At 40.3% G+C, this 10811-nt stretch overlaps 3 protein-coding genes across 4 annotated transcripts; 2 read left to right on the top strand and 1 right to left on the bottom strand.

Annotated features, from left to right (window-relative positions):
- The first annotated feature begins 253 nt into the window (after window positions 1–253).
- med22 (mediator complex subunit 22) lies at window positions 254–4644 on the top strand. Of its 2 annotated transcripts, XM_070965158.1 has the most exons (5): window positions 254–361; window positions 570–725; window positions 889–969; window positions 1298–1506; window positions 3088–4644. In XM_070965158.1, the coding sequence occupies exons 2-5, from the start codon at window positions 603–605 to the stop codon at window positions 3278–3280; spliced, it is 606 nt and encodes a 201-aa protein (XP_070821259.1). In that variant the 5' UTR covers window positions 254–361; window positions 570–602; the 3' UTR covers window positions 3281–4644. The 2 variants fall into 2 exon arrangements, with proteins under 2 accessions (XP_070821259.1, XP_070821260.1); XM_070965159.1 differs by lacking the exon at window positions 3088–4644 and having other exon boundaries at window positions 260–361; window positions 1298–1636.
- c6h9orf78 (chromosome 6 C9orf78 homolog) lies at window positions 4059–6625 on the bottom strand. Its single transcript, XM_070965157.1, has 9 exons — window positions 6462–6625; window positions 6228–6287; window positions 6071–6122; window positions 5912–5982; window positions 5710–5787; window positions 5157–5354; window positions 4926–5062; window positions 4718–4822; window positions 4059–4557 (listed from the first exon to the last, which is right to left on the bottom strand). The coding sequence occupies exons 1-9, from the start codon at window positions 6536–6538 to the stop codon at window positions 4460–4462; spliced, it is 876 nt and encodes a 291-aa protein (XP_070821258.1). The 5' UTR covers window positions 6539–6625; the 3' UTR covers window positions 4059–4459.
- A 35-nt stretch (window positions 6626–6660) lies between these two features.
- Window positions 6661–10385, top strand: nfu1 (NFU1 iron-sulfur cluster scaffold homolog (S. cerevisiae)). Its single transcript, XM_070964449.1, has 8 exons — window positions 6661–6763; window positions 8121–8221; window positions 8325–8460; window positions 8860–8926; window positions 9020–9137; window positions 9243–9306; window positions 9402–9576; window positions 9992–10385. The coding sequence occupies exons 1-8, from the start codon at window positions 6705–6707 to the stop codon at window positions 10028–10030; spliced, it is 759 nt and encodes a 252-aa protein (XP_070820550.1). The 5' UTR covers window positions 6661–6704; the 3' UTR covers window positions 10031–10385.
- Window positions 10386–10811: the final 426 nt, after the last annotated feature.

Genomic DNA, 10811 nt, shown 5'->3' with positions numbered 1-10811 from the left:
ATTAAAATACTGCTTATGTTAATACAATCAACAATAATAATCCAGTTTTACCATATAAGGGGCTGACAGGAAGCCTTCTGCTGCTTACATGCATCGAGTAAAATCTTCAGATCATACTTTTGTGTCGTTACTTAAGAATGTAGGTCTTCCACCTTTTAAAATCGTTCTCACAAACGTTATTTTATTATTGCGGTGTGACATAAATAATTATCCGCTAGATGGCGATAGTACACAGACAAACCGGATGTTAGCCGCCATTAAACATCACGAAGAAGAAGAGGAGGCGGAACCGATGTAGTGGCTTCGTCTGAGCTGTCGTTTTATATAATAACAACACTGTTTACAAAGTATGCGGTAAAAGGTAAGTAATTAACAGCTCAGAATGTATATTAGGATATATTTGTGCAGTTTTACACGGATAAAAATCACGTAACTCACGTTTTTTCGCCCGTTTCTCTTTTGAAAGTACGCGCCTTTTCATGCTAGCTAGCTACTCGCTCATGAACGTTTTGTCTCCGCTGTGTCTTTTTATTCCAAACTTTAATGGATTTCTATCTTAATGTGAACAGGTATCAGACACTGTTTTGCCTTTTCTGAGCACGATGGCTACTCAGAGAGTGCTCCCTCAGAGCAAAGAGACTCTGCTGCAGAACTACAACAAGAGACTGAAGGATGACATCAGGTCCATCCTGGACAACTTCACAGAGATCATCAAAACAGCGAAGGTACAAAGATGCTCTGTGTTTATTACATCTGATTGAAAGTTTGGAAATATCACAAATCTTCCTTACCGGTTATCAGCATCGCTCTCGTTTCCTGTCTGTTCTCTAACTATTTCTCTCTTTTCCCTCCAAACACACGAGTAATATCTAATATTTCTTCCTCCAGATTGAGGATGAGACACAGGTTTCCAGAGCAACCCAAGCAGAGCAGGACCACTATGAGATGCACGTCAGAGCAGCCAACATTGTGAGTGGAAGCAATTACATCTGCTTCAAAAGCAGCTCAGCTTTAGAGAAATCAAATTAAGTGTAGACATACACTGAATCTGCTGTCTGCTTTAGAAGGTTTATAGCTGTATATCTTCCCTTAATTGTTCACCATGTTAAGCATTTCTGTTCCATTTGTCACAGTATTACAACTTGCAGTATTTCTTTTTATATTTCTATTCAGTTTTATTCATATCATAAAAGATGAAATGCTTCACAGCCCTTTCACTGAGGCATGGTCTGGACTCGTAGACATTATCTTAGTATCTGATAATCGTTCTAACTCATTTCCTGTGTTGTTGAATCAGGTGCGAGCTGGCGAGTCCCTGATGAAGCTCGTGTCTGATCTGAAGCAGTTCCTGATTCTGAACGACTTTCCCTCCGTGAACGACGCCATCAGCCTGCAGAACCAGCAGCTGCGCTCGCTGCAGGAGGAGTGTGACAAGAAGCTCACCTCGCTCCGCGACGAGATCGCCATCGACCTGTATGAGCTAGAGGAAGAATATTACTCCTCCAGGTACAAGTAGGCTCATACTTGCCCCCATCCCACCGCCCCTCTGTTGTCCCATGCCCAGCACCATGTACTGTCTCACCTTTACCATTCACTGCTGAGCCCATGGAAGCCTTTATTTCTGCCGGCATCTAATCGTGACGCCTTTTGGGTTGAATTTATCTCATCGTCATATCAAAACGGCACCATTCATCAACACAAAGCATTGCTGAGGGTCGTTGTGATGGAGCTCATCGCACTAAATGACTTCATGTTGTTGCTGGTTAGTAAGTGCCTTGACTTTTTCCTGCTCTCTGAAGTGTCATAATTGATCAAAGTGGAGAGGACTTCAGCATTAAAGGAGTGTACAACTGAATATCTGCAGTGTAAATGCACGCAGCTGTTGAACTACGCAGTTCATCATGTATTTTCAGGTCTTTGATGCAGTTTACTGATGCAGTATGAAAGCCAGCAGGCTTTTCTGGTGGTGACAAGGAAACAATTCATAATTGAGAGCAGAAAGCATTGGCGTTGATCTTCTGCTGGGTTTATTTCTAAGTGGTGATCAGACCCTCAGTTTCCTGGTCTGCAGCATCCAACAGGCTTGAGAGAGGTTTTCACGAATGTTTTCAGGCACATGGGAGAGGTGGTGCAGTGAAATGTCAGCAGCGTGACCTTTGCTAACTAAAATATTTTAATGACCAGTTCATTAAAATCCATGAATTAGAAGCACATGCTATTTTATCTACAGATGAGCTGTTGGATGGTTGTGAAAAGGCTTCTGGGTATTGCAGCACAACCCTTTATAGAGAAAGTGAGCTCCCTTTAGAAGAATTACACATTGAAATAACTAAAATTATATCTGAATATAATTTTTATATAAATCTGCTGTTCATGTAAGTTTATTTATATATGATATTTAAATCCTAAATGTAATGATGATGACATAAATGGTAGATTTTAACGATGATATAGACTGTAAAATTAGACATGACTGCTTCTTATTTATTTAAGGTCAAAGCTGAAGCTTCTGACAGTCTCTTAAATAGATTTTCTGTAAAGGTAATTAGGTATTTTTAATTGATTCCGTCCTTTAAGACCACACGTGACTCGAGCTGTAACCATGCACGCCATCACACATGGTGTGGTTGTCCATGTGTACCAGTTTGTGCCAGCTGTTCCAGTAGACCCAGAATGATTAAGAAATAAAGCAGAGACAAAGCACTGCAGTAGTTTGTCTTGTTTTCTGTGAGAAAGCATTGAAGTGTCTCTCAGCCCTGTTCGGAGCATGCTGGGTGTGGGCCTTCCTTCCTCACTGCACTCGCTCTGCTTTCTCCTCCATCAGCAACTAATTGCACCTTTTTGCTGAACTTGAAATCAGTTGAGACGTCACACGTCTGACTGCAGCATCTAGCGATACGCAGCTGTTTTACGCATTGATCCAGTTTCCAGTGCTTCTGCATAACCTCCATGCTTCTATCGCATGTGTGCCCTCATGTGCTCCTCTACGTGTATGAATGTGCTTATTTTGACCTGCCGCTCTTGTCTGCTCCTCTCTTTCTGTGCTGCGCTGACTCTTTGCCTCCTACTGGTTTCCGCTCCACAAAGCTACAGTCAGTGGGACAGCACTGATCTGCCACTGTGTGAGGCCTACCGCCGGCGAGACAGCTGGGCCTCCCCAGGCAGCAGCTGCAGCTCTACCCAGGGTGACCGAGAGGACGCGGAGGGACCTCCTTCACAGGAGGCAAACCCCCAGCACCACCTCAACGGACACGGGACCTCCTCTATGGAGAAACCGTGAGGAGGAACGTGGACACTGATTGGAATGCTTGTGCTGTTTGGACTTCAGTGGTTTTGGCTCATTTAGTTTCCATCACGCATTTGCCTCGTTTTCATGGCGTGCTATGGCTCGACTCACGTGGGACCGTTCCTGTTGTGGACAGTACCGGGTTCTGTTTTTTTTTTAGTATCACCTTGTCGAGGTTCCAAGCAAGTTGAGCCGCTTCTAAAGGATGGAGCTCAAACACTGCACATCACTGATTGGTCAGAGAGAATTGTCACATGTGCAACTCGGGACATTCTGCATTGAAAGAAGTACCTGTCGCGGAAATGAGGCTATTGTGAACTCGTGTCTGATTAGGTCTGCCACCGTGTTACGGACAAAATCTTTGAGGATTTCTTTTGCATTAACTGGTATCAGGAAAAAAAAGAGTAAAATAAACAAGAACCACCTGAAAAGCTCGTAAGAATCAGAACAGTTTTCTCCAAAACATATCAGATGCAATCCTGTCAGTTTAAATGGCTTCTGAAATTAACTGAATCATTTTGATACACTGGCTTATGTGCTGTACATACAATACAGCTAAATAAAAATGCAGACGACTTAATGAATTTTTCATGAGCTTTTGCGGCATTTAAATACCAGTACTCATTTTTTATATTCTTAGGTTGGACTTGGCTTAGGTGTGTTTTCTTACATTTGTTTAGTATGTTTTTTGTAATGTTTTATTTCTGCTTTTTTTTTTTTTTTTTTTTTTTTCTTTTTTTACCTCTGAGCACTGGTCACATTAAAGAACAACTTCAATCATGTGGTTTTATGTTTTTAATCAAATCTGTTTTTTTTAAAAGCCCTAAAAACACAATTCTCCAACTAAAGGTCAAGAGTTGAAGTGAACTAAGACGCAGATCTCTCACAGTTCAGAGCAGGAATACCGCTCAGCACCATGCATTAACGGATTCTGGTCCCCGGTCTTCAGACGATCCTGAACCACATGATCTCCTCAGCGATGTGGAATTCTCCTTTTAACATAACATCACAAAGCAAATGTACTGTGTACACGTAGCCACAGGGAGATATTTACAACCTTTACAAAGATCTGGCTCCCTCGTTTGCCTTCTCCTTAACAGTTATTTAAGAAAATAAAGATGGACATCGAGTTGAGTAATAATCCAGAAAAAAAAACAAAAAACATCCAGCTCCTCAATATCGCCGATTCATCTTCTTGAACTTCTCATAATGGTAATCATCTGTGGCCTTTTCGTTGTTTGGACGTTTGCGGTAGTTTGGTGGTGACGATGCTGTGGAGTAACACGACAAGTTAGAAATTAAATTGTAGCCTTCGGAAGAGCAGTAAGCAAATATTACACTATTTCAATAAATGCTGCAAATAAACAATTTTGCGTGCTCCTTTGTTTCAGTGCACCATGAGGAACAGTGCATGGATGTGCAGCCTCTTACCCTCTGGACCTGGTTTCTCAGTGTCTCCCACACGTAGTGGCCTTGCTTTGGGCTCCTCTCTGTGTCTGTGGTGCCTCTGTGGTGCATTCACATCCTCGTGATAGACTGAGAAAAGACATTTAGATATTTCACCATCCATTCACCTCAGTAACCTCTGGTGTCCTCTCACCATTTAGACCCCCAACATTTACAGACTGACAGAACTCACAGCGGTTGTGTTGGACGTAGTTGACAGCGATGTTGGTGGGTACAAACGATGTGCCGTGGTCTTTTTTCTTGTTCCTCTGTTCTGCCAGAAGCTTGGCTTTCGCCTCCTCCGTGAAGATAATGTTCTTTATCTTTGCGCTGGGAAAGGAATCGCAGAAACAAGCAATCACAGTTACATGCTTTCTCAGCTCAGACAACCAACGCGATCATTTTGAGAGTCTTCTATACATACTCAATGCCAAGATCAACTTCAGGAATCCCGCTCAGCATCTGATTGGACAACATCTCCTCCGTCTTCTTGGCAGAATTGACTCGGATATTCTCAGGCAGCTCATACAGGTGGTCCTCCGCGTTCTTCACCTTAACTTTCTGTTCCTCGGCTTCCACCAAACCTTTCTTCTTTTTCAGCTCCGTCTCAATATATTTCATCCTGTGAGGATTGATTCGCAGAAAAAAATTAGATTTTAAAATGTTTTTGGGAAGCACAACTGTGTGCGAGTATCCATAATTGTGTCAGATTAGTCTTGTATTTTATGTAATCTATATGTGCTGCAGAAGTATTGAAGGAAATTCACTCAGCTTTTAAACTTAAATGACTGATCCAAACCAAGAATTTTGGCCCTCCATAGTTTGATAAAGTGTTGAATATAAGTGTTCAACATGTATATATATGCATGAAGAAATGGAGGCTCTGTTTGAGGTTTGAGATCCTGAATGCCAAAGAGAGGGAGGGTGTGTGCAGTGTGTGTGTACATGTGTGTCACAACTGGAAAAAGAAGACATACATGTCCGCGTCCTCGTCTCTTCTGTTCGTTTCAGCTGAAAAGGAGGTGCCCAGGTTGAGGTCTGTCTCGTCTTCCGTCCTGCATGTGGAACAGAGGTCATCTTTGGGTCAAATAAGTGTCAAATGTGATGACACATTTTCCATTTTGTACCAGTACATAGAAAGTGCATCAGAATAATGAAAGCAGACACAGGTTTGCTTACATGTCTCTATTCCTGTCTTTGACTTTCTTCATGTCCACAACCCCTCCAGTCTTCAGTTTAAAAGGATCATTCTGTGAGAAATGTTTATTTCAATGGTCAAACATTACACGGTTCATTCTGGTTCATCCCAATTAATTCAAAATAAAAAATTCTACTTACATCAATTTCAGCCTCTGGCGGCAGTTTCTCTCCCACCAACAGGGCGGTCACACTATACAGGAAACAGGAAATTTGAGTGTCAATTTATTTTTCATGTGTTTCGTGTGTTTTCTTCATTGTTTGAGAAACAGTATCGCAAACGTTACATTCACGTTACCTGACTCCGGTCTGCCGTTTCCGCAAACTTTGAAGCTCTTTAGCCTCTTCTACTTTTGATCTAAACGACCAAGAAATATGCATTAATTCCAAACGATATTGACAAAAATACTAAGACCAACGACGAAGTTCGTTCATAAATGGGTAGTTATCGTTTTTTACTGTGATGTAGCGAGCAGTCGGCTATGCTAGCTAACATAACGTTAATCTAGATCACATTTGTAAAGTACTTTACCTTAATTCTTCAGTTATTTCATCCTCCTCCACATCTGACGAGTCCCTTCTCCTCCTAAAGCTTTTACCGCTCGGCATTTTCAACGCAGCTTAACGTTATTTCCAAAAGCTTTTGCAAAACTGCGTTTAAGTACAGCAGATCGCTCGGTGTCAGGGGAAGGTTTTACCAAACGTACAATAATATTATGTCACTTCCGCAAAGTAGACCGGGCACTTCCGTTCTGTTTAAGTAACCATAATAAACATGGCAACTTACAGACAGGTCGGCAGGTTGTTTGGCATTTCAGCAAGACTTTCTCGCCCGTAAGTTTAACTCTTTGTTAGTTGAGACAGTGCAATGTTTTCTCACTTTGCGGTTTTATTACTTGTGTGAATGCATAGACCTCTTCATACCAGCGTCCGGCTCACGTTAGCTATTAGCGGCTAGCTAGCTAAGTACGAGTGACGCAGACTGTTCAGAGCAGAGTGATGGGATGAATGTGCAGTTTTGACACAGTCAGTTATTAAAGCTTTTTTGACACAAAAATGGCTCTTTAATGTCGTGTTATAAGCATTTCTATTTCAAATTTAACTGAGTTAAGTACACATAATAATCCTATTATCAGTTGACGACAGGCTTGAGTCAATGTACGCATCTGGACGTTGCAGTGTTTCTTTTTTTCTTTTTTGGCAAAACTGCTGTCAGTCAAAAAAAAAGTCTGTCAAAATTATCTCCATTGATTTGTAACAGTGGCCTTTTCGCAGTTTATTTGATATTACTTTGGTACGATTGAACTGAACTATACTATAGTATAGTACTATATTAGTGATACTAGGTATATTTCTGTGTTATCCCTCTCTTACTGCATTTTTAGAACTTTATCATAGATTTGTTTGGAGTTTGCTTCTGTTTTTGACAGGAAATGGACTAACTAGGAACTTTCAGATATAGGTTTATTTAACCTGCAATAATTAGCCACACTTAGTTAACTAATTGTGCGATTTTTGATAAGAGTTGATGTGTGTCGTGAGATCTTAATTAATCCATTATTATTCAAAGTTGAAAAATTTGGGTTTTTGACAAGTGAGGTCAATATAATAATGTGCTGCAAGAACCATGTAACAATCTGTATTACTTCTTCTGCAAAGGAATTATGTGTTGTGCACAAAAGGGCTTAAGTAGATTAGTCTCACTCAACTGGTTCCTTCTTGAATCTGTTTCTGCCACATCCACAAGTGCGAGGAAATGAAACAGGCATGCATGAGAACTGAATATTCAGATTTTTTAGCAGCATGCATTTGTTCATGAAGTGTGATTTTAGCTGTTGTAACTAGTAGTGGAAAGTAACGTAGCACATTTACTTACACTGGTTTTAAATACAGTTATGAGATACTTGTACTTTACTTGAATATTTCCATTTTCTGCTACTTTATACTGATGCTTCACTACATTTTAAAAGGAATTATTGTACTTTTTGCTCCACTACATTTATATGACAACTTGTGTTAATAATCACTTTGCGGATTTGCATTAATAATACACAATTACACATTAATAATTAAAATTAGTGGCACCTTTACCAGCTGCAACATTAAAGCATTGTACACTTGAATGCATTAAAATACAATAATATCCACACCATTGGTAGTAACCTTTTCAATCTCTTATGTGTAGTCTCAGTCTTGCAGGCAGTGGATGTCAGTGCGCTGGATTACACTGGTCTTCACATAACACAGGAGTCTCTCACAGATGGCCACAAAACCCTCACTGGGTTGTCCCTGGTTTGTATACTGGCAGTATCTCTGTGTCTCTCTCTAACTTGGAGGAAACGTTATATAATGACTGATGTTACATTCTTGCTCTTTGTGTTTTGTCTCTTTGCAGGGAGGACCATGTTTGTTCAGACGCAGGACACACCAAATCCAAACAGTCTAAAGTTTCTGCCCGGTCGTACAGTCCTTGAATCAGGAACAATGAATTTTGCCAGCCCTCGTGACGCACACTGTTCACCCTTAGCCAGGTATATGACTTCTTAAATAGAATGCTCCTGAATGAATAGTAAAAGAGTAATAAATGCCTTTACTTGTCTTTGACAAGTCACCCCTGAGCTGCCACACCAGTGACATGAGAACCAAAACAATGCCTGCTCTCAAAAAATAAGTTTCAGTTCTTGCTAAGTGTGTTCCTCATGTTATCATTAAAACTGAGCACACTGTTCCTCTGTCTGTCCAATGCAGTGCTTATAAACGTGTGACACACAGTGTGTCCTCCAGTACATGAATTGATTCTGTTATTGTGGTTGTTTGTCTGAACTTTAAATCTGAATGAGCGTTAAACCTTTCAGTGTAAACAGTTCTAAAGGAAAAACTATGTGCCGCAATAAATAAGAAACTTCAGTAATGTTTTGTGTTGTTTTCAGACAGCTGTTCAGGATTGATGGAGTCAAGGGTGTGTTCCTGGGCCCAGACTTCATCACCATATCAAAGGTAAAACCACCAAGTCCAACTTATGTAGTCATAGTGTGGCATGTTGTCATGTCCTTGCTTGGAATAACTCGTTTCCTTTCTCTCACCATTTAGTCTGATGCAAATATGGAATGGAAAGTGATCAAGCCCGATGTGTTCGCTGCCATTATGGACTTTTTCACTTCTGGACTTCCTGTTGTCAGTGAGAACAGCAAGCCTAGTGAGGATACAGGTAATGATTGCAGTCAGCTGTGCAGGGCAAAACACTGAAATAAAAGGAACTGGTAGGGCAAGATGTATGTGAATGTCAAGGAATCTCCACTTTTTTTCTTTTCAGCTCCATCAGATGACGATGATGAAGTAGTTGCTATGATCAAAGAACTGCTGGATACTCGAATAAGGTAACTGTGAAGGCACACTCCAATATCAGCATCTGTTCCTTATTTTCATGTCTTTCTGTTCTTTTCCCACACTCATTGATGCCCTCCTTCCCCAGGCCAACAGTGCAGGAGGATGGAGGTGATGTTCTGTATCGGGGGTTTGAAGATGGCATCGTTAAACTGAAGCTGCAGGGCTCCTGCACCAGTTGTCCCAGTTCCATTATTACTTTGAAGAGTGGAATCCAAAACATGCTGCAGTTTTATGTCCCTGAAGTTGAATCAGTGGAGCAGGTTTGTTCTCCGGCCAGAGGATAAGTCGTACACATGCCGTTTAATTTAGCTGCAGTGATGCATGCATCTGCTTTCTGACCTCTTCATCAATATTCTTTTCATTTTGCTGTGTTTTAGGTCATAGTAAGGGCTTGAACAGAAATTTCTGTGTATCTGATAACTATATACATTGATGAACACTTATCATAATTGATAACTTGATTTGTACTTATAGTGCAGAATAGGGGTTTTGTTTTAGAAGGACTTTTAGAAAGACTCTACATGACTTGATAACTGTCTATATTGGCACATGCATTATTATTACACATAATTGCCAGCTCCAATCTGCACACATAAAATTGCATGAAAGAAAATAAGTGGTGGAAAAAGCCCATGCTACTCGAAAATGTTGGCTGAACTTTTTTTTTCTGCACAGGTGAAGGACGAGGAGGAGGAGGAAGCCGCTCAAGTTTGAACTACACCGAAACCAGAACCACATTTTCACATTCCTCCCTTCCCCCAGTCACATAATGCAAGCCATAGCTCCAATAAAATGAGGCAGTGTATCACATAGCAGTGTGAGAGAACTCATCATCATCATTCATTCACGTTATTATTATTATTGATTTGGTCGGTATTTTATGTACATTGGCAGTATTTTAAAAGCCTGGACAGAAGAGCGGAGTCTTAGAAACTGATGACTGCAGAGCTGAAATAAATGTATTTATTGTTTCATGTTGTTACACCATTTCTGAGTCAAAACAGCCTTTATGGCTAAAATATGTATACTGTGTGTGTGTATATAAATAAAGTTTATTGAAATATTTTAAGACTGCTATGCCTCCTAATATGTCAGTATATTGTGTATGTGTATTGAATAGTTTATGTGCATAATATTACAGGATCATGCTTTGTTCCAAGCCTCTTCCAGTGTAGGCATATAAGAATACCTTTGCTAGATATCGCTCACTATTAAGTTACATTTTAATTGTATTTTTTAAGACAAAATGGATTTAGTGTTCTCCACCAGTATTCCACACCTGGCAGAACAGACTGGCTTTGACATAGTATTTATAGCTTAGAGAGATAAGATTCAGAGTTGTGGAGTTTTAAAAATATTCAGAAAAATTCAGAGAGACGTCAGACATATTATTTAAGCCTTGGATACATCCTTCTCTTAAAAGCTTTACGTGCATTTCTCATTAGACACTGATAAATTATTAGTCAATTAATCTTAACAGTAACGGACAGTTAGC

This window comes from Chaetodon trifascialis, chromosome 6 (genome assembly GCF_039877785.1).
Source record: "Chaetodon trifascialis isolate fChaTrf1 chromosome 6, fChaTrf1.hap1, whole genome shotgun sequence".
NCBI classification, from domain to species: domain Eukaryota; kingdom Metazoa; phylum Chordata; class Actinopteri; order Chaetodontiformes; family Chaetodontidae; genus Chaetodon; species Chaetodon trifascialis.
The sequence above is the reverse complement of the archived record's forward strand: the minus strand, read 5'-3'. Positions and strand labels throughout refer to the sequence as shown.